The sequence below is a fragment of the Episyrphus balteatus genome, chromosome 1 (assembly GCF_945859705.1).
Source record: "Episyrphus balteatus chromosome 1, idEpiBalt1.1, whole genome shotgun sequence".
Classification (NCBI taxonomy): domain Eukaryota; kingdom Metazoa; phylum Arthropoda; class Insecta; order Diptera; family Syrphidae; genus Episyrphus; species Episyrphus balteatus.
In genome coordinates, this window is record NC_079134.1 from 10981661 (window position 1) to 11005285 (window position 23625).

The following is a 23625-nucleotide window of genomic DNA, read 5'->3' on the forward strand; positions in this document are numbered from 1 at the left end:
TTTCAAGAAAATGGAATTTGTAAACTCCCAAAGACTCATATGGATAGAATAAAAAAGAAAAGGGTTCGAATTGAGCTAGAGATTTGAAACTTGGAGAAAATTTTGTCTGTATTTATTTCCAACTTTTTTAACCACTGCGATGACTTGGAGTAGTCTTATACTACTTTATCCTTTTTTTCGAAAAAAGTGGTTAAGTTAATTTTTTTTTTTAAATCATAGTTTCTCTTAATTATACTAAGAATTTTTTCTAATAACTTTAAAAAAATGACGAAGAAAAAATAATGAAATATATTTTTTTTTTTTAAATTGAACGTTAAAAAATGTTTCTCTAAAAATTACACACTATTAGTAAATAATTAAAAAAAAAAGTAACCAGTATGTTTTAAATGCAATAATTACGATTCCTAAGAAGAAACTAAATTTAAGAAATAAATAAAAGATTGAAGGTATTTATTTTACCAGTTTTGTTTGCAAAGAACGGAATTTTACAAAAATTATAAAGCGTCAAAAAAACAAGAAATTGGGTTCACTCTAAATAGGTAATTTTAAAATTATGAAAAATTAATAAACATTAGGAATTCATTTGAAAATTTTGATTAAGTGAAGTTCAGTTGAAATTAGGTCTGTTTAAGGACATTTTTTTTTACACATTTTTGCTGTTTTACAGCCCTATTCTGCCAAACCTCACGAGTTATGAGAACCTCACAAGGTGAGCTGAATTTGATTTTGTGAGATTTTCGTATCACAAAACAAAATCGAGTTATGATCACCTCACAAGGGTTTTGTGACTTGTGAGGTTAATCTGTTCTGTTCTAGTTTTTCTTCATTAAACAGACCTATTGATTCATTAAGAAAACAAAAAAAAATCAACTAGGACCGAAAATGAAAAAAGAGGTTTACCAGCTGAAAGGTTATTTGAACATGCGGAAGTGATGTCAAAGTTCTGTTGACAAATATTAATATAAGAGAACATGATCTCCTAGGTCGTCACCGGACGCGACGGTCGTATATGTCGTTGCCGCGTGCGTCCTCAACATCATCGTCAACAGACAACAGCAACATTTTATACTGACACGACGACTTCTATAAACGAAGTCGTTCATACCATCGGTGTCGTCAGACACAAGCAAAAGGAAAGCAATATAATATCTTGCACACATTGCAAAATATTATAATTGCTGGTAGAATAAGAATTAAGATAAAATATAAGTGTTAAGTCTTGCAAGAGATTCGAATAAATAAAAAATAAATTAATACTAATAACAGAAACCTGTTGTTTTAACTTATCCTAAAGAAAACAATACGAAGGAAGACTATTTATCAGATGAGTCCGTTATAGATTTTCCTATTTATTGATTTTGTTTTTACTAAATTTAGTATGTAGGTAGTCTTTGCTTTGTAACAAAATTGTTCATCAGATTTTGAACCAAGATTCTAGACAAAAAGCAAATAAGAGAAGTTTGACAATTTCAGAGTAACTATCAACTCTATGAAAAACAACGTAGTCCAGATGCATTAGAAGAATTTCTCTAATGTCGTTTTCCAAAATTCAAGGAGTGACACTCCTAGCTATATAATCACTCCAAAAGGAGTAATTTCAAATTCCAAAATTGAAAAAGGAGTGAATTTTTGGAGTGAATTCTTCACTCCCAAAATTTTGAGGGAGTGACGGAGTGATTACCAATACTTCTACATTTGACTTCATGTACTGCTTGCCAAATTGTTGGGTGGTTGTTTTAACTTTTTTTTGTGAAGGAAATTATATTTATTTACAAAAAAAATCAATAAAGTATTGTAAAAAATCACTAAAAGTGAATTTAAAAGATTGTGTTATTATTTTATTCATTATTTCGTATTACAAACACATGCAAAGCAAACGTCAAATCACTCCACTTGTGAAATTCTTCGTGAACAAATTCCAAAATTGCACGAAAAAGGAGTGATTCACTCCCGTAATTTTGGAAAACGACATAAAAAACCGCAAGCAATACAAAAATATAAAATTACAATAAAATAACCAAAATATTTCACCTTTAAATGATCGATTTATTTTTCTTTCCTTTTTTCTTAAACCTCTTATTCTTGTTACTATTCCTAGGAATTTCTACTCTTTCTGTTTTAATAACTCCATTTAGTTTCATATCTTCCACAATCGCTTCCAGAGAAGCATTTCCTTTTACGGTACAAGCATTTTTTGTTATAAATTTCTTAAGAAAATTATTTTGATCTTTTGTCAACAATTTTGAATCGAAATCTTCCTTTTTCATTGACCTAATATCTTTAATATTACTTTTTATTTTATCAAAAGTTCCAATCTGTTCTTTTTGTTTATGTTTTTTTGTTTTCTTGGAAGAACTTGGTGCAAGTTCGTCGTCGTCGTCGAATTCTTCCCATTGCGTTGGTTGATTTCTTTTACTTGTAATTAGATTTCTTCGATAAGTTTCCTCTCGTTTTTTAAGGATTTCAGCAGCATTTGAATTTTGAGTCATCTTTGATTCGTGTTCGGAATCTTGTTGTTGCCTAATTAGATCATTCTTCATTTGTGACCAAGGTGTTGATTGTTCTGTAATAACATTTCTAGCAATTGGATTAAATTTTACTTTACCCCATTCGGATTCTTTTTTGGTTTTGGCTTGCTGTTGATTGCCATCATTTCCTCGTCGAAATGGATTGTTTGTGTTTCTTTTATCCATTTATTTAGATGTAGTATTTTTAAAATTTACCTATTTTTTAAACAAAAAATGAATTTGTTTATACTTTTGGTTACTGTAAAAAAACGTGTGCATGCATTTGATAAGAAATTGACAGGTGTCAAATAGGTAGTAAAAATTGAAAGTGATGCCACTTTAAATTAAAATAATACCTACAAAATAAGAGGGATGTTCATACAACTCCGAAAAAATAAACTTTTTTCGTTTTCTGGTAAAAAAAGATTTGAAGCTATCTTGATCCGGTACCTGTGTTCTGTAATCAGTACATCAAGAAAAAGGAGAAAAGTTGAGAAACAAAATTTCAATCGAAATGAAGCTAAAAAAAACTAATGTCGTTTTAATTCAGAATTTTTCTCCACCACATTTCTGAATGTGAGAATTTCAGATTACATGCAATGCAATTAGGTGCAAGAGGTGGAAATATATTTACAAAAAATATAATAGGGGTATTCACGATCCGATGCAACTGGTCTTGTATCATTGCAAAAGTGCAATAGTGTAAAATCTTACAACACTACAACAACAAAATATACGGATTAAAATTTTACAACAGTCTTGCACTTTTGCTATACCCTAGACCTATTGCAAAATAAAAATACAATGGAGTAAAATTATTTTTGACAGATGGCAGCTCACCGTCGCGTCGCCCATAATAAACAGTTTGTCTTTTTTATTCCGTTTATTATGGTTGTCGGTACTCATGTCCCGTAATTTAGTTTCTTTTGATGTAAAATAATTTGTGAAAATTAATTAATCCGAACAAAACAAAGAATTAAATTATAAAAAATGGAAAAAAAGAAGAAGCAACAGTGGAGGAATAACCCTGTTAAAAAAAAAACATCATGGATTTCATTCATGCTTCAATATTTACTATAGATAAGAAAAGGGGCGTTCACGATAAAAAAGAAAAAAATAACTATAAATATTTTTTTCACTTTCTAGCTCCAAATAGACTTCAAATAAATTGCTGTCAACTGCATTTACCGTATTTTGATTTTAGAGGCGTACATGAAACGTATTTGGTAAACTTCCATCTTGTGCTGTGGTAAAGTTTTCCAGGTTGCATACCCCTAATATGCATTTATTTTTTCATAAAAATGCATTTGAAAAGTTAAAAAAATTGTTTGTTCTTGTCGATTAAAGCAATTTTGAGCTGTTTTTATCAATAAATGACACTCTAAAATAAATACGAAATGCAATGACAATAGGAATTAGAGTGAAATCGCGCCAAAAATGCTTAAGCCTGGTACGCTGCTCGCGCTAAATTTTAGCCGAGATAAAACTCCCATACAAGTTATCGATAATTTGTATGGGATCCATTTTAGCTCAGATAAAAATTTTCGATAATTTGTATGGGAGCTAAAATTTAGCGCGAGCAGCGTACCAGGCTTTACTTGCCTCAACTCAGTGGCATCCCGGACCCCACAAAATGTTGACCACCAACACTAAACATGCGCAACGCCATATCTTTAGTAGTTGTATTATGGATTTCATTTACAATCTAAAAAATTGACAGTTCTCATATTTAGCCCAGGAAGAACCTAAACGGACCTATTTTTTCTATCTGAACTCCGAAAAAGTAAAATCTTCGGATATGTCAAAAAATTGAACGCAACAATCTGAACAGACCTATTTTCAGCCCCATCTCAAATCTGCCTTTTTTCCACCCAAATCATTCTACCAAAACAATACAATTTTCACCAAAAAAAGCTACTTCATTTAAAAAATAACAAGAAAATTGCATTAAACTTTAAAACACACAAAAATGACAAAGTCCCCATATTAATTTCATACTGTTTCCCCACTGACACTATCGATTTCAAGTGTTTTTTGTTTGGAATTTCTAGCCAAACTTATTAAATAATGGAAACTGAAAGTCCAACCCTGTTGTCAACTGATGTAAACTTCCATTTCTTCAGTACTCTAATTGTGAGTTAAAACCTCTTTCTATCAATTCAATTAATAAGATTTAATATATTCTGCAAGTCAGGTGCTGTAGCTGGAGCCATAGTTGATGTTGCTCTATTTCCAATAGACACTGTCAAAACACGACTTCAGAGTGAGAATGGATTTTGGAGGTCCGGCGGTTTTAAGGGTATTTATAAGGGACTTGCTCCAGCAGCAGCAGGAAGTGCTCCAACTGCTGCTTTATTCTTTTGTACCTACGAAGGTTGTAAGAAATATCTTAGCTCAGTAACTGGCCAAACAAATTCACCATATGTTCATATGGTGTCTGCTTCGTTTGCCGAAGTGGTATGTTCAATGGGACACCGGTATTACATCATAAATCAATTTTATTTTTAAGGTTGCATGTATAATTAGAGTACCTGTCGAAATAGCTAAGCAACGCCGTCAGGCACTTGTCCACAAAGTCGACAAGACTGCTTTACAAATCCTTTGGACAGCTTATAAAACTGAAGGAGTACGAAGAGGTCTTTATCGAGGATTCGGTACGACAATTTGTCGTGAAATACCTTTCTCACTTATACAATTTCCATTGTGGGAGTTTCTTAAATTGAATTGGTCCAGTTTCACGGGTCTACCATTAACACCGGTATCAGTTGCAATATGCGGAGCTATTGCTGGAGGCATATCGGCTGCAGCTACAACACCATTAGATGTAGCTAAAACTAGAATAATGCTTGCTGATGAGGCAAGTGGGCGAAAACTTGGAATGACAAGGGTTTTGAAACTCGTTTACAAAGAAAAAGGTTTTGGAGGGTAAGTATTTTCTTTTAAAAGTTACAGAATTCTAAGTCACCCTATAGGTTCATTACATTGGCTAGTTTCGGAATTGGTTACCGAAGAACAAAGTTGTTTGCTCGTAGTAAATTAAGTAAATCCGATTTTAAAATCGATACAAATAGATCCGTTAAAAAACAAGATCAATTTTGATTTTAACCGTATAAAGCACCACTGATTAATAGCGTTGTTACTGACAATTATATGGAGGTCTCACAGCTGAAACGGACCAAGTCAAAAAAGAAAAAAAAATCCAAATCTAGTGCCAAAATCTGCACAAAATTAGACTCTACTTAGGTCTGTCATTAGTTTGATCCAAAAGTGTTTCGATTTAAATTTTTATTTATTCGAAAAAAATATTCACCATAAGACTCAATGGTAGCATATTTGCTTTAACTCGTTATATCTCCAAATTCACTTTTTGTGGCTTGGTTCACTTCAGCTTTGAGACCTCCATATGTCGAATTCCTTTCAAAAAAAAGAATCGATTTGAAATCGATTTTTTGTTCAGTAAAACATGCTCGGCATATTGTTTAAAAAAAATTACATGCAACCTACGAGTGTCTCAAAAATAGAGTTCTGCTACATATTTTTAAAAGTTTTTTACGTTTTTCTTTAATAACGAATATTATTGAAAATATAAGAATTACATTAAAAAAAGAGGACAATTTACTGTTTTCTTTTAGTACATATTTTATAAATAAATAAATACATATTTTATAATAAAGAGGATACAGTTAAGAAAAAGATGACTGTCCTCTCTAAAACAAAACAAAAAAAAAAAACCGATGGTCACCGTATGTAAAGATACAAATAAATAATTTTTTTTTAATTTTGTGATAACATCTTAAATGTTAATGTTAAAAAAAAAAACTATATGAAACAAGTTTTAAAATTGTATCTTTTGTTTTATTAACAGGTTGATTTCGGGAATAGTACCAAGAGTGATGTGGATAACTTTGGGTGGTGCAATATTTTTTGGATTCTATGATTTAACATCGAGAATTCTTAAATTCGAAAACACATAGTTGTGTTGATTAAATTTGTTTTTTTTTTTTGTTTATGCTTCTTGAACCGTATGTAAATATAAACACTCTTTAATTTTTATTTATTGAAGAGAAATACCTATGTTATTAAATTTCTTTACATCTTTCGCATAATCAACACAGAGAATACCACAAGTGAAACAACGATTCGCTTGCAATTTTTTATCAATAATATGGGATATAATTGTTTGTAAATGTAAATGTCCAATCATGTCATCAACGCTACTGCTGATGTTGTATTTCAAAATGTGGAGCTTGATCGAATTAGAAGTACGAAGATATTTCCCAAAAAATAGAACAGTAACAATGTGGTGTTGCCATGTTGAAAGGAAAAATCCTGAGAACCCCGTCAAAAATACAAACCATACAACGTCCCAATTGGAGAGCAAAGTAAGTAGAAAACATTCCACCATCATTCAGTTGGCCTCAGAACTGTAATAGTACAATATGGGGAGGCTTTCCACCGATTTCTGAGGTTAACCCGGCGAATCCAACGGGCGGATCTCTAGGTTGAAACAGATACGTTGGACAGTTATGACCCCCTTAACGCGACATCGAGATTACAAAACGAATAAATAAACGGTTGGTAAAGCCCTAAATCGATTAAGTAGTTTGCCGATTATTTAGTTGTAAACAATCGAGTTGCAAAACAAATTTTTATCTCGGCCGATATTTAATCCATCTAGAGTTCGGACTGTCACATATTTTTATACTAATCAAGAGCCAGACTACAGAGAATGAGGTAAACGTTGTTAATTGGAAAATAGGTTTTAAAATACCAAATTTAAGTATATGTGTATCAACAATCAATTGATAGTTGACAGTCGCAATATGTGTGAATGACTCTGAGCCGTGTTGTTGTTTGTTGATTTCGACGCATTGTGTCGCGTTGTGTAGCGTTGTGTCGCGTTGTGTCGCGTTGTGTCGCGTTGTGTCGCAATGTGTCGCATTGTGTCGCATTGTGTCGCAATGTGTCGCATTGTGTCGCAATGTGTCGCATTGTGTCGCAATGTGTCGCGTTGTGTCGCATTGTGTCGCATTGTGTCGCGTTGTGTCGCGTTGTGTCGCATTGTGTCGCATTGTGTCGCGTTGTGTCGCAATGTGTTGCGTTGTGTCGCGTTGTGTCGCAATGTGTCGCATTGTGTCGCAATGTGTCGCATTGTGTCGCGTTGTGTCGCATTGTGTCGCATTGTGTCGCAATGTGTCGCATTGTGTCGCAATGTGTCGCATTGTGTCGCATTGTGTCGCATTGTGTCGCATTGTGTCGCAATGTGTCGCATTGTGTCGCATTGTGTCGCATTGTGTCGCAATGTGTCGCATTGTGTTGCGTTGTGTCGCATTGTGTCGCGTTGTGTCGTATTGTGTCGCAATGTGTCGCATTGTGTCGCATTGTGTCGCATTGTGTCGCATTGTGTCGCAATGTGTCGCGTTGTGTCGCATTGTGTCGCATTGTGTCGCAATGTGTCGCATTGTGTCGCAATGTGTCGCGTTGTGTCGCATTGTGTCGCATTGTGTCGCAATGTGTCGCATTGTGTCGCAATGTGTCGCATTGTGTCGCAATGTGTCGCATTGTGTCGCATTGTGTCGCGTTGTGTCGTATTGTGTCGCAATGTGTCGCATTGTGTCGTATTGTGTCGCAATTTGTCGCATTGTGTCGCATTGTGTCGCAATGTGTCGCATTGTGTCGCGTTGTGTCGCATTGTGTCGCATTGTGTCGCATTGTGTCGCAATGTGTCGCATTGTGTCGCATTGTGTCGCAATGTGTCGCATTGTGTCGCATTGTGTCGCATTGTGTCGCAATGTGTCGCATTGTGTCGTATTGTGTCGCATTGTGTCGCATTGTGTCGCAATGTGTCGCATTGTGTCGCGTTGTGTCGCATTGTGTCGCATTGTGTCGCATTGTGTCGCAATGTGTCGCATTGTGTCGCATTCTGTCGCAATGTGTCGCGTTGTGTCGCATTGTGTCGCATTGTGTCGCAATGTGTCGCATTGTGTCGCAATGTGTCGCATTGTGTCGCGTTGTGTCGCATTGTGTCGCATTGTGTCGCAATGTGTCGCATTGTGTCGCAATGTGTCGCATTGTGTCGCATTGTGTCGCATTGTGTTGCATTGTGTCGCATTGTGTCGCATTGTGTCGCAATGTGTCGCATTGTGTCGCAATGTGTCGCATTGTGTCGCATTGTGTCGCATTGTGTCGCATTGTGTCGCAATGTGTCGCATTGTGTCGCAATGTGTCGCATTGTGTTGCGTTGTGTCGCATTGTGTCGCGTTGTGTCGTATTGTGTCGCAATGTGTCGCATTGTGTCGCAATGTGTCGCGTTGTGTCGCATTGTGTCGCAATGTGTCGCATTGTGTCGCAATGTGTCGCATTGTGTCGCATTGTGTCGCATTGTGTCGCAATGTGTCGCATTGTGTCGCAATGTGTCGCATTGTGTCGCAATGTGTCGCATTGTGTCGCATTGTGTCGCATTGTGTCGCATTGTGTCGCATTGTGTCGCAATGTGTCGCATCCCAACTAACAATTTAGCTTTCATTAGGTTCGATTTTTTCAATTCGGCAAGGTATAGCTAATAAAAAGTTTATTTAAAGTTTTATTATGCAGTTCAACCATTTGGAAGTAAAAAAAGATCTCTTTAAAGCCTTTTCATAGAGTTCTGAACAACACTTGTATATTTAAATTACAAAAGGTCTTCTTAAGAACAACTTAAAGATACTTACAAAAAGACCTGTTTGTTTAAGCGTCATTAAGACCTGTTTAAAGAGGTTCACCCAATACACAACCCATTTTATCAACGCCTTGTTAATAAAGCTATTTGCTGTTGTAAGTAAACGTTTGATAGAAATGTTTGCTTGTTTTATTTGTGACATTTCCAATTTGTGAGTAAACATAATGGTGTCCAATTGGATTTACTTTAATATTTTTTGTTAGTGAATTAAATCTCTTTTTAGCACTTTTGATTGGTTTTGTGGCTAGGTATCATGAAATGATAAAATTGTAATTAGCAAAATATTAATCGCTTTCGCTGATATTTGCAGTCGGATAGCTCCATCACCAAACTCAACTTAAGAAGAAAGTCGGATATTTTTAATGAATTACATACATATGTATACGAACTATAACAGTGGTAAATCTGAATAAAAAAAGTTATAAATAATAAACCTACCCAATTTTATTTTTATTGAGCAAAAATGCCAACAAAGATATGAAATATATATTCAGCTTATTTGAAAAATAATTTTGCAAAGTATTAGCTACCTCAATTCTGGAGAATATAGTAAAGGACAAATTACGAAATCAATATATTCACAATTTTCCACTTCTCTTTTATATTGAGTTTGGTCTGGTGGATGCGTTCTGGGCTGGTATGCGGGACACGTGGGTTCAATTCCTACCTGGGACATGTAAGTAAAGTAATGTTTTTTCAATTAAAATAAATTTATTTCATTTCAGGAAAAAGAAAAAAATGCAGAAGAAGTCCTAAAAAGGGAAAAATACAAATTATAAAAGAAAGAAATAAAATAAATAAATTCACATGTAATTTTTTTTTTTAACATTTTATGAAAGCCTTATTCATACTGTTTTATGATGTTCTTTAAGAAACTAAATAGCGTTTTCCGAACACATTTATGTGTCTTTGCTAACTTTTGAAAGACCTTGTTAAAATGTTGTTAAAAAAGCTTATTAATTTCATAGCACTTGTTAAAGAAAGTCTTAAGGCAACTAAATAACCTCGGTAATTTACGCCAAAATGGTTTGTATAAGATTTGCTGTTGTTACTTTACAAATCAAAAACTAGCCTGTATTGACACTATTGGAAATCAAATTGTTAGTTGGGATTGTGTCGCAATGTGTCGCATTGTGTCGCGTTGTGTCGCATTGTGTCGCAATGTGTCGCATTGTGTCGCAATGTGTCGCATTGTGTCGCATTGTGTCGCGTTGTGTCGCATTGTGTCGCATTGTGTCGCGTTGTGTCGCAATGTGTCGCATTGTGTCGCGTTGTGTCGCATTGTGTCGCAATGTGTCGCATTGTGTCGCATTGTGTCGCATTGTGTCGCAATGTGTCGCATTGTGTCGCGTTGTGTCGCATTGTGTCGCGTTGTGTCGCATTGTGTCGCAATGTGTCGCAATGTGTCGCGTTGTGTCGCGTTGTGCCGCGTTGTGTCGCGTTGTGTCTATACTACTCACCAATTTCCAGGAGCTCTTTTCCGATGTGTACTGGTCGACGACCAAGGATGAACTAAAGAATTTTCTTGTTTGGTGTTGCCCTTTTATACTAAAATGAACTTGTTAAAATAATAAATGTAGGATTACATCATTCATTATCATTTCTACTTTTATAAAACTATGTCATTTTTAAACAAAATTATAAAATACCAAATATAACTAATTTGCCCTATGAATGTTCCATTCCCATTTTTGGTTTATATAATTTCTTTTAAGATTAATGATATTGATTTAGAGCATTCGTGGTTAAGCATTAATAGAGAAAAGTTAATCAGTCAAGCTAAGCAAAGTAAAAGAGAAAAGTTTAAATTTCCCGCCAAGTTAATTTTTTTTGTATTAACCTTTATGTTATTTTTATGATTAATTTAATATTAAATTAAATATTATTTGACCTACTATTTTGAACTACTATTTTGAATTTAAATTTAATTTCAATAAAATTTAATTATAAACTTTACAAAATAAAAGACTAGAAACGTTTTAATTTCTTCCCTCTCCCACAATTGGTGTCAGAAGTGATTTAATGAACTACAGTGCCGTGTGTTTGACAATAAAAAAACATAATAAAGTAATAGTAAAATAAACGATTAAGACGAAACCTAGATAATTAAAAAATTAATTAATTTAAAATCTATAAGAGTGCAAATGTGAAATCCCTAAAACATAATCGTCCATGTGCTATAAAGAAATAAAAAATATGTGAAAAGAGAGCTAAAATATTTAAGAGAAAAAAAGAAGTGTTTAAAAAATAAATGAGCAAAAAAAAGTCTAAAAGTGAAAAATCTCAGAAAAAATAGTTAAAAATTCATGCTCCATACTGTTAAAAAAAAAAAAAAGTTCTCTTTACAGTAAAAGTACGGGATATTCCAGAAAGCGGTGAGATCGTATCATTTTTTTTTGTATTGCATGTCATGAATACTTAAACACAAAAATCACACACAGACAATTGAGTAAAAGTTTCATTTGAGTGAAATTAATGCATGATTTGTAAAGATCGATTTATTCTCAAAAAGCTCTACTGATTTTTTTTACTTTAATTTTGCATGCACTAATTTATATTATTTTGCATGATCGATTTTTTATATGAGAAAAGCACATTTAATTTGAATGGAAGAATTAAATAAATTAAGTACAAAAGAATTGCAAACACTCTTAAAAGCAAAAAAATTATCGTATCGATATAACTTAAAAAAGGAATTAGTGGAAAGGTTATATCAGGCTATTGTTGATGAAAGATCAAAGATAAGAGAAAAGATACAAGGAGAGGGAAGTGTAGGAGAAATTATTAAAGATAAAAATAACGAAAAAGGTGAAGTTGTAGGAGGTGAAGCTGGAATAGGTGAAGTTGACGATAGTGCTGAAGATAAGAAACCAGTTCCCGAAGAAGTTGTTGTTGTTGTTGTTGTTAGGGAGGAACGTGAAGAAGAGATGGCTGAAACAAATAATTTCGTTTTTAAGGACATAGAAGATTCTCTAGACCAATTCACGGGCGAGTCAGGGAAAAGTATTAAAATTTGGTTGAAGGATTTTGAAGATATCGCTACAGTTTGTAAATGGAATGATATTCAGAAGTATCTCTATGGTAGACGTTTATTGAAAGGTGCTGCAAAACTGGCAGTCGAGTCCAAAACAGGAATTTGTAGTTGGGATAAACTTAAGGAATTTTTGAGTTCTGAGTTTGAAGATCGCCAATCCAGTATAAGCATACACAAAGCTTTACAATCTCGAAGAAAAAAGCCCAATGAATCTTTCTTGGAGTATATGTACTCAATGAAACAAATTTCAATGCAAGGAAATTTCGATGATGTTTCGTTGATCGCGTATATCATTCAGGGAATTATGGACAGTCCATCTAATAAAACCGTGTTATATGAAGCAACTACATTAGATGAACTTAAGAAAAAATTCTTAGTGTATGAAACTATAAAATCGCAAAGCTCAAGTTATAGAAATCAAGGGCAAAATAATTTTCAATCTATAACGCCCTCAACATCAAGTAGTTCTAAAAATTTTTCAAATCAAAGACGGTGTACAAATTGTGGTTCCTTTTCTCACCAACAACAAGCATGTCCAAATAAAAATAAGGGTGCAAGGTGTTTCTCTTGTAATGAGTTTGGGCACATTGCACCAAATTGTCCCAAGAAAGATAGTATAGTAAGAATATAATATTAAATTTATTATATTTTTTTATTTCTATTTATTTTATTTTTATTTACAGTAGTACTGATATTTTAAGGGCTGTATTGCGCAATAATTTCGGTTTTTGCAAGTGCTGCGTCATGTTTATGGCAACCGAAAATACTTAACGGTTGTTAAATTCAAGGAGTGAAAACCACTGATATAATATTGAAAAACATCAACAAATAAGAAGAGAAATTATTAATGTTACATCTTAGTGAAATGAATTGATCTAATAATTAGGTAAATATGTTAAGTTGCCTTTTTTTTGAGGAAGAATTGGCCTTTTTCAATGTTCCGGCTCTACCGGTCTCCCGTTGTTGGAGTTATTTAAATGACCAGGTTCTCCAGGTTGGAGGCTCCTGCCGTCTTGGTAATTTCCCGACCAGGAATGAAATGATAAAAAGCATCGAATACGGACGGATATAATGAAATGATGACGAAACCTTCAAACGAAATTAAGACAATGCATGTCGGATCTGTACGCACAATATTAGATCCTTTTACAGACCACGTGCAGCCGATAAAATAGCGAAGGCCCTAGATCGCTGCTGTGATACTGCCATTCAAGAAGCACGATCGGAAGGGCTGGACAAAAGCAAGTTAAAAAGCTAGACATCTACTACGGTGACTTCTACCGGCAACTGCGCTTATTTGAATGCGGATTCATCGTATTATGCAGACTCAGGCGAAAAGTTTTCAGTTTCAACTTAACCTACCACGATCTACATCAAGCCAAAATATACATAAGTCTACCTTATTTGCGCCCTCGCAAGAAAAGACGATATACCAAAAAACATAGTTTCTACGAGCTCCTCGAAAAAACCTACAATATTAAAATAATTGTCCTGCCAAGATAGGAAGAGAAAATATTTTTGGAAGAACACTCGACAACACGTTCGATATCAGATTTAGAGATTCTATTAGTAATACGAAACGAGCTGCAAGTAAACGGTACTGAAGTAAATACATAGATAGTAACCACAAAGAGCGATTATGTAAAACGAGAAAGTCCCAAGGCCAAACTAAACTGAAATTTTTTTTTTTGAAACTCACATGCCTTCAACCGGCAGGAGCAACAATATTTTGACGATTTGAAGATAACCAAAAACAAACGATATGGAAATTACAGTGGTAAATATTAACGAATATCGTTGAAATAAAACTATTATCGTAATTTTGAACGATAACAAAAAAGTTTCAACTATATTATACCCCAAATACTCAATTTCCTGAGAAAAAATTAAGTTAGAGGAGAAACTATAATCAGTTCTATTCATGTGGAATGTTTTCCGCCCGGAACATTTTTGTTCGCCCGGAATTTAAAAAAGCTATGATGAGTTTCATCCGAAGGGAATTTTCCGCTAGACTACCTGAAAAAAAAGTTGAAAATACAAGATGTCCGAACGTGCACAACTTTTCGCCCGGAACTCACAATAGGGGAAAAGTGAAATTCAATTTTTCAGGGTGGAATCTTGTTCACGTGAAAATATAAGGAATATAAGGAACCAACTTAGCCAGCTAAAAAGGAAGGTACCTTAAATCATATAGATCGCAGTACATCATGCACACCAAATATAAATCAATGTGCATGATAATATAATCAAGGAAAGAAAAAACATTTGTTTAAATTTTTTTTTAAACAATAGTTCAAGTATTTTTTTTTTATCTTATCTTAAAAAATAAAAAGGGCTTCTTACAATCTACTCAACAAAAAGATAATCAGCCTTATTCCGAAAAGATTTTGTACTAAAACGCACAAAATCAACAAGCTCTAGAAATAAAAAGTGACCTCAAATTTAACCGACCACGATGTATTAGGAATATTTGTACCAAACGAGAAGGAGCTGAAGTTAAATCTTTATTTTAATGTCAATTGCCACTTCTAGAACAAGGCGCTCTCTGAGCTTTTTAGAACAAATACCTTTCGGAATAAGGATGAATTATGAAATTCTGTGTAATAATTTTTCCAACTGTTTTGTTTTTGTTTGAAAATAGTTGAAAATCTTTTATTTACAGGCAAAACACATTCTTAATCAAAATTTAAAAAAAAGTCTATCGTTGAAAATTCATCGCTGACGAATTCATGCCGCTCATCATCTGGGTGAATGCCAACATAGGATTATATCCAGGACTATTGAATCCACTACCAAATGGTACATTACTCGGGAACATTCCCATTGGAAAATGTGGCATGGGTTGTTGTTGTTGCTGCGGTTGTGATGTCATCGATTGAGTATCCATTTCTTTGCGTTTCTTAACTGAAACCTGTTCTTTCGCACTGGAATCAGAATCTGAATCAGAATCACTACTCTTTTCGGATTTCCTCTTCTTTTTATTTTTTGCCTTCGATTTAGACTTTTTGCGTTGGCGTTTAGTGCTTTCAGCAATATCTTGCCTGGTAATTTCAACCGATTTGGTACATCCTTGTACTGGAGCTGGCCCGGGAATTGGTTGGAACATTTCGGGATTATTGAAATCAGTGTATTGACTCATGCAAAATTGCATAAACTGCATAAACATAACAAACGGATTTGGTGGCTGGGGTACATTGGGCTTTGGAGGATATGCCTCACCGCAACCGTTGCACACAATTTGTGTTGAGTATGAAGAATGGCTGCATTTTGTGCACTTTGTTGTGCACTTTTCAGATGAATGGTCCTTAAAATTTAAAGAAAAATTAAAATAGAAATTAATGAGATTTAGGAAATTAAAGCCGATTTCTTGACAAAATTCTAAAATCTTAGAACTCCATCTTTAATTATTTGTAAGTTACCTAAGCTAAAAAGTACTAACTGACTGGTGTGCAAAGAACCCTCAAAACTCTAGGAATTTTAACAGCTTTTTGCTCAATGTGATCTTAACATAGCAGGTTACAAAGTCAGAATTAGCTATAACTTCATAACTGCAGCTCTGTAGGCCTAAAAAAATCTCGAAATTCAGCACTTTGAACTAAGGCGTACAATACTTATGTAAAATCAAAACTGAGGGCTATGGCATAAGAACTTTTAGGTTCTTTTCAAAGTCAATGTGACTTTTCACCATTTTTGACCTTTAAAGAGGAACGGGTCATCATTGCAACTCATTCAACATACAAAAAAAAAAACAAAATCAGGACTTTCCTTGCCCAGCAATTTTTATTTTTTATAAAAAGAAAGTCGTGTTAGTTACACAATTCTTAACTCAAGAACGGCTGAACCGATTTGGCTTAATTTGATGGAAATGTAGCTTAAAAACATGGGACGTGACATAAAACGTAGTACAACAAAATGCAACTTACATGAAATAACAATATTTTCTCTAAAATATTAGTATGTGTAGTTTCAAGGAAGGTTTTTATGTTGTGTGCATTAATCTAAGATACTAGCCAGTAGCCAAGTTGCAAAAAGGATGCTGAAGCGTTCATTCAGCGTAAGAGTTCCAATTGCCGTTCATCAGTAATGGCCGTGTTCAGCAAGTAAGTATTGCAAATTATGATTATAAACCACAGAAATCACAGTGAACTACCAATTTTTTCAGCAAAAAATTTCAAAATTAAATGCTCATCCTATAGTATTCCTTCACATTTTGTGTCTATAATTTTTAACACAAATTGCAAAGTGTGCAAAAATTAAATTTTAATGGAAAGTCATAATTTAAAATTTGTAGCATATGAAAATTTGCGTTTTATGCAAACGGAACAAGGCAAAAAAAAAAATCAAATCTACTGCCAAAATCACTTTACCTTTTAGCTTAGCCCTCCATATGGGAATTAGATTTGGGCCAAAGACGAAATGGAGTTGTGAATGCTGAACATTAGCACTTAGGTACAAAACAAAGATTTATGAAAATCGTTGTTTGATGCATCAATTTTGTGTAATAAACAATGCCTACTTACGCCTCATTTCAAATATAAATTAACGACTATTTTAAATTATACTATTCTCACTCTGAATTTGAAATAAAGGCTAGAAAACAATATCATATTGCTATTCACCAGAAGGGGCAAGACTACGATTGCCATGCCGGTTCAGGTTAGATAAGGTTATAGTGGTTGTCGGGAAAATTACTCGACACACTTAGACCTGTGATACCACAGAAGACTAGCAAGTTAAGAACTCACTAGCCGAACCACTAGGAGCTTCTTATGAATAAGGATAGACTTTTAACGTCCGTTTTCACTAGATCGCTCGAAGAATAATTCTTCTAAATGGAGTATTTTTTTAATACAGAGCAGGGCAGGTGCACAGAAGATGTTGAAGGGTTTCCATAGGACCAGTAAGTTAGTTGTAAGTATTTGATAAGTAGGCTAGTTTTTATGAATTTTTGTCTAGCTTTAAGATAGTTTGAAGATGATAAAAAATAAAAATGAAAAATGTAAAAAATAAAACCAGTTTCCTCTTCTTCCTTTTTTTTTGCAGAAATCATGAGAGAACACGCCCATTCTTTTTGCGTGTCTACCTATTAGACAGTGTTCTGTAAGAACACCTATGGTGGAGATAATTATATGCACTCGATGTAAATTCAACAAACCCTTTAAACTTTTCAAGTCGATACAAAGCCACATTTGTTTAGTAGCTAGACAAGTATTACTCTGAGTCCATCTAAGGTTGGGTTTCTTTAAAGCGTCCTGCTTTAGCATAAGTTTGCATGTAGCGATAGGTATTCCTATATTGTTCCTTTCTGGTTGTAGAGGAGTGATTGTTCCCTGTATGGCTAGTTTGTCCGCCCGGAATGTCTCTTTGTGAATTTATAGTGAAAGAGGCAAGAGATTTAATAGCCGCTTGGCTGTCCGAGAAGATCTGAATATCCGTATTGGATATAACGTTTTCTCTGAGCAAAGATAGAACTTCCTTAATCGCCAGAATTTACGTTTGGAATACACTACATTCGTGTGACAGGTGAAAGAAAAGACTGAGATTCAGTTCTTCCGAGAATATACCACTTCTTACACCTTCATTGGTTTTTGAACCACTGGTATAGAAGTGTAAAAAAAGTCAGAATGCTACGGTCCTCCCATACAGTTCTGGAGGGAATATAGATCTGGAAATTATTTTTCTGCCGGTTCAGTTTGAAATGCAAAATAAACAATTTTATTCGATTGAGAAATTATAGTTAAACTGAGTTCTAACGAGCTAGACTCCCAATATTGAGAGTTTAAAAAAAAACATAGTTCTAACTCAAACAAAGTTCTAAATTCAAGTCCTAAGACGTTACAACTGGGTGAAATGAAATAAAGTTCCAATTTGTCCTTAAACCAAGTTTTTGAATCTTAAACTTTGTCAAGAAATCAGTCATGAAAACAAACCAAACTTACCTGGGACTTGCAAACCACACACACCTTTTCATCATCATCATCATCGACTAGACTTTCAAAATTGCTTTGTTTCCCCAAACAAACAACATCATTTTCTGGTTCCTTCTTTTTGACGTTATTAGTTTTCATAGGTTTAGGCATTGGAGGTGCTTCTTCGTCACTTGAACTAGAATCTGAGCTCGATGAAGAAGAGGATGATGATGACGAAGAAGAAGGTGCTTTTTTCTTAACCACTTTCTTGGGTTCAGTTGGAGTTGGAATAGGATCTGGCTTCTCCTTTTTTATTGATTTAACATCAATCATTGGTTCATTGGATTTTTTAGATGACACCGGTGTTGTTGGCACTGCCTTTGGCAAACTTGTGCTTGGTTTCGGAGACTCAATTTGTTGCTGAGGTGTAGCTTTCTCAGCTTTTACATTAGGAACAGGTTGTTGCTGTTGTTGTTGTATAAGAGGAGGAGTCTGCAAAGGAACTGACATTAAAGGTACAGGTCCTCTATTATCTGCTTGGTTTATATCTTCATATCTGTAACCAATTTCATTTGGTCCTATATTTGCATTGTAATTTGAAGAACCAAATTGATGATGCCCTCTATTATCAATGTAACCATGGGAATGGTTATGATTATTGCCATGATTGTTATCGTTGTTGGAAAAACCACGAAAACTAGTCATTCTATTTCGAGGAGGAGGAGGACCATTATCGCGGCTTCGATGCCTTCGTTCATCAGAATTCCGGCCATGGTCTCTATCTTGATTTCTTCTCATATTCTTTTCCATTTGGATCTTTTTAAAGTGTTCTCTTCTTTCATTTTTATCTAACGGATAAGATTTGGGCTGTCCGCCTCCACCTCCACTTCCGCCTCGGTTTTTTCTAGTCATATTATTATCCAATATTTTTTTAAATGAAGACAGCTTAAAATTGGAAAAATACTTTTGATCAAAAATTAAACATGAAGAAGGGTCAAAATAAAAAAAATTGTGTTGACAGCTGCTGTCAAACATTTCACGTGGTTGAGTCAGATGGCGTTCCATGGTGTTACAAAATTGTTATTAGACGTGTTCGTATTTTTGTTTGCGACTGTTTTTGTTTTGTTATTAGGAGTTGGTAAGTCTGCTTTTATAAGGACTTTAGAGTAACGACTTTATTAAATCTTTAAAAATATTTACCAGAAAATTGACTGTAATTTAGCCGAGCTTAAATTTGAATAAGAATCTCAGCCGAATTATGCAAAGATGATTCAGCTAGAAAATCACACATTAGTTTTCCGGATTGTACTTTTTTTATGTGTCATAATTATGGGGACTTTTCACGGGTCGATTTTTGCCGTGTGGCGAAGCTTTTCGACTCGTATGAACGTAAGTCGCAGGCGACTAAAGTGACATTCCCCATAGAAAAATCCTAGTCGACCGACATATCGTGCGGCTAAAAATCGACTCGTGAAAAGTCGGCATTACGGACAAAGAATAAGGAGCAGTTGTACAAACGTGATTCTACCTTGGTTCAGGAATTTAACTTGCCGATTTATGTGAATTGCCTGTATTTCAACTTTGGTTCAAGCATAATTTTGCTATTTTAACACAATAGCCCTGTTCCTTTGGGAGGTGGCCAAGTACCTACTACTAGTAGTTTACTATAGTGATTTTCAATGGAACGCACTTTCAACGAATTCAATACAAATCGTATCTACTCGGGAAGAAGAGCCTGAGTAGATGATAGTACTAGATTAACCAAAACATCTAGGTACTATTAGTAGACTACCACCTACAATGGAACAGGGCTAATATAGACCTTCAACTAGTGCACACAGAGAAAAATAGTAATTTTTAACTATTTTTTAAACTATTTTTATAGTTAAAATCGGGATAACTATTTTAAATAAAAACTAAGCCTAGTACGCTGATTAAGCTTGGTACGCTGCTGAAGCGAAAAAAATGTTCCTTACAAAATTTCGTTAACGAAATCCTGAACGGAAAATTTCGTTTTGCTTTTCGTTTTTCAGTACGCAGCTCTAGCGAAAAATTGGAGAGTTTTCACTCATTTGTGACTTACTTTTTACTATCCTGTGCATTTTTCTTGACTCCAAGAGCAGTGTTGACGGTTTTTTCACTTTTAATTCATTTATTTCTTGCTTTAAAAATTATTTTCTGTAGATTTTACTTGATTTTAAAATAATTTTGAATTTTTTTATTTTGACTTTGACAGAATAGGGTCAATGTGGGTAAATGTAAACAGGGGTAAATGAGAACATGGCTCATAACAAGCTTCAGTTAAATCTCTTTGACGCATACATAAGTACAAATCGCGGACGCATGTATCTTTTAACTTATACGTCAAACTCATTGCTGTCAAGAGAGAATTCATTCGACGAGCGTATTTTCCGTGAAAGATAATTTTTTAAAGTGTCAAACAAGTCGTTAGTCTTTCAGAAATATTAAAAATTTTTGAAGATTCAAGGCTTGGCCACACCGGAGGGTATGCGGTATAGCGGTAGCGATATTTGTACTAAAAAAATTCCACACCCGAACGTTGATGTGTCAGTTTGGAATTTTTTTCATATAAGTACCCTTAATGCTTGGCCACACCGAAGGGTATGCGGTAGCGGTACGGGTAGAGGTAACGGTACTTGTATGGACAAAATTCCAAACTGACATATCAACGGTGGGTATGCGGTAGAGGTACGGGTAGCAGTAACGATATTTGTATGAAAAAAATTCCACATCTGAACGTTGATATGTCAGTTTGGAATTTTTTTCATACAAGTACCCGTACCGCTAACGTATCGTCGCCTCAATAAAATAATGTCGTATGTTACATTCGGCTACTTTTGGGAAAACGCAATCAAAGTTCAGAATTTTTTTTTTCGAAAACTGTACGGTGAATTTTTTTAAAATATCATGGTATATACAGAAAACATTTGCCTATTGAATTGCGTTAGAATTATTTCAATATTCCAATCCAGAAACAAATAATAGTCAATTTTGTCCAATATGCCGTTGTCGTATGTAACGTTTTCACAGAAGAAATTTGTTAGTCAAACACATACGACAAATTGATGACACATACGACAAAAAATAAACAAAGTTTAATCCTACACTTGTTTACGACATACGACATTAAATAGAAATCAAGTTCGATGCGAAAAAAAACATAGAACAGGGTTTTTTCTTTTTAAACGGTTTACGTTAATTTATTATTTTAAAGTAGAACAACTCTTAATTCTTAAAATATATTTTTTTTGTTTAAACAATAAATAAAATTTAATTCACAGAAAAAATAATATTTTTATGTTATTTTTCAACAATTTTTAGAATTCATGAGATGAACTTTTAATTCTCGGCCATTCCATTCGCATTTTTAGGACATTTTCACGCTTATTATCCAGTCTATCTCGTTGAAGAAGCAACCTTTTTTCTTGAAACTTGGTAGGTCTTAAGGGCACATTATAAAGTTGAAGTTCTAGAAGTTTAAAAAAATAATTTGGCTACGTTAAATTAGTTTTTCGTGAAACTTCTAGAACATCAACTTTATTAAGTTAATTAAGTTTAACACCTACCAAGTTTCAAGAAAAAAGGTTGCTTATTCAACGAGATAGACTGAAAACAAAGTCAATGTTTGGGTCTTCTCCGTGTGGAATGGCCGTTCTTAAAATACCTATATCTACTTTTTCTTGTCTAAACAGAAAAAAAATTTAAAATCACATTAAATTCATAGAAAAAATAAAACATTTTTATTGTATTTTTGAACAATTTTTAGAATTAGAATGGTAGATTCCGATCGTTGGGTTGATTATTTGTAGATGTGGATGGAGTATAGACATAACAATATCATGCAGCTTCATAAAAATTTCGGAGTTTTCATTTTGATTTTCTAACTGGTACGTGGGATCGTTATCTTCATCGTCTGCTGAAAAGTCCTTGTCACTGGATTCAGAACACTCATTGGGCGAACCTAATGGATCGACATCGAGGAATTCATCATCCAATATTTCGTTGCTCATGCTAAATAAAGTAAAATCATAAAACCACTTTTTAAGCATTTAGTATGCATTATCATATTATGCATAAAGCTCCTCCGATAAACTTGGCGCAGGTGACTCGTTCGCCCTGCTCGACATCTTGATTGCGACTGAAATACACTCGTCTGTGTATTTCCTTATGGGACATACGACAAACGTTTACCGAAATTCCAGTAAAATATTGTCGTATGTATAGCAAAAATAGCACATACTACAATTATTTACCGAACGAAGAAAAACATAGATTTTGTATGAAAAAATTGTAGTATGTGATAATTTTTGTCGTATGTGCACGTTTTCAGTGCACTTACGACAAATAGATACTGAAAATGTTTGTAAACCTACACATACGACAAAATGCATACTGATTATCTTGGAAACGAAGACAGATATCGAAAAACGGATTTCACAGAATGAAAGAGAAAAAATCAATTAGCAAAACTGCATTCAAATCTCAAAACCTCAATTTTGCACATACGACAATATTTTATTGAGGCGACGGTATGTACCCTTCGGTGTGGCCAAGCCTTAAGTCAGTACAATTTGCAAATACTTTTTAGTTTCGAATTTTGATGTAGATTCTATGTGAAATAAACAAATTTTAAAATACAGGACATTTATGTCGATTTGCATGTGTTTACATTTACCCCAGAATATTTTTCATGATGGAAAAATGTAAAAAACGTATTCTGTGGGTAAATGTAAACATATATTTTTGCTGAAATTATTGGTTTTAATAAAAATAAAGTAGTTTTAGTCAATTACTACTGCTAAAGTGCCACGGAGTCACACTTTAAAGTAGCCAACACATCGTTTTCAGTGAATGATGTTGAAAAATCGGTCATTGACGTAAAAAAAATAAAAATATGACGTTCAGAGCTGCTCAGGATGCATATTGGGTGCCTATATAAAGAATCAAAGGAAGGAAACAAAAACTTTTATTGGAATTTGAAAAAGTTTTTTTTTTCAAATACCTTCTTGAACGTTTTTCAAGTCGTTATCTATATGATAAAGAGGAAATTCTAAATTTTAAACCACCGTTTACATTTACCCCGAATTTGTAAAAAAACACAAACATGGTGGGGTATTTGTAAACATGCCATATTTGACAGCAATTTAAACAATTTGGTTAATATTTGTTTATATTTATAAAAAAGAATTGCCATCATTTCATATTTGCATTGACCCTACTCGATGATATTTTTTGTTAGCATTTTCGTTGTCGACTTTGCAGACTTGAACATTTTTCGTTTCGCATCAGCAGCGTACTAGGCTTAAAGCTGTAAAACAAAATTTTCGCTGTTTTTGTTTTTTCGCAGAGAACTGCCAGCTATTACAACCAGACCGAGATAAAACTTTAAGAGACGATAATATCCAGCCAATATGTCTGAATTTGGTCTTAAAAAAA

The 23625-nt window shown here is 34.0% G+C and overlaps 3 protein-coding genes across 3 annotated transcripts; 1 reads left to right on the forward strand and 2 right to left on the reverse strand.

Annotated features, from left to right (window-relative positions):
- Positions 1 to 1345: 1345 nt before the first annotated feature.
- LOC129905357 (uncharacterized) lies at positions 1346 to 2773 on the reverse strand. The gene is made up of 2 exons (XM_055980828.1): positions 2032 to 2773; positions 1346 to 1529 (listed from the first exon to the last, which is right to left on the reverse strand). The coding sequence occupies exon 1, from the start codon at positions 2691 to 2693 to the stop codon at positions 2034 to 2036; it is 660 nt and encodes a 219-aa protein (XP_055836803.1). The 5' UTR covers positions 2694 to 2773; the 3' UTR covers positions 1346 to 1529; positions 2032 to 2033.
- A 1561-nt stretch (positions 2774 to 4334) lies between these two features.
- Positions 4335 to 6575, forward strand: LOC129921306 (S-adenosylmethionine mitochondrial carrier protein homolog). Its single transcript, XM_056003073.1, has 4 exons — positions 4335 to 4640; positions 4698 to 4964; positions 5017 to 5432; positions 6373 to 6575. Exons 1-4 carry the CDS (start codon positions 4575 to 4577, stop codon positions 6479 to 6481), a joined length of 858 nt encoding a protein of 285 aa, XP_055859048.1. The 5' UTR covers positions 4335 to 4574; the 3' UTR covers positions 6482 to 6575.
- Positions 6576 to 14553: 7978 nt separating this feature from the next.
- On the reverse strand, positions 14554 to 19195 carry LOC129905863 (protein mushroom body miniature). The gene is made up of 2 exons (XM_055981484.1): positions 18199 to 19195; positions 14554 to 15563 (listed from the first exon to the last, which is right to left on the reverse strand). The coding sequence occupies exons 1-2, from the start codon at positions 19078 to 19080 to the stop codon at positions 14958 to 14960; spliced, it is 1488 nt and encodes a 495-aa protein (XP_055837459.1). The 5' UTR covers positions 19081 to 19195; the 3' UTR covers positions 14554 to 14957.
- Positions 19196 to 23625: the final 4430 nt, after the last annotated feature.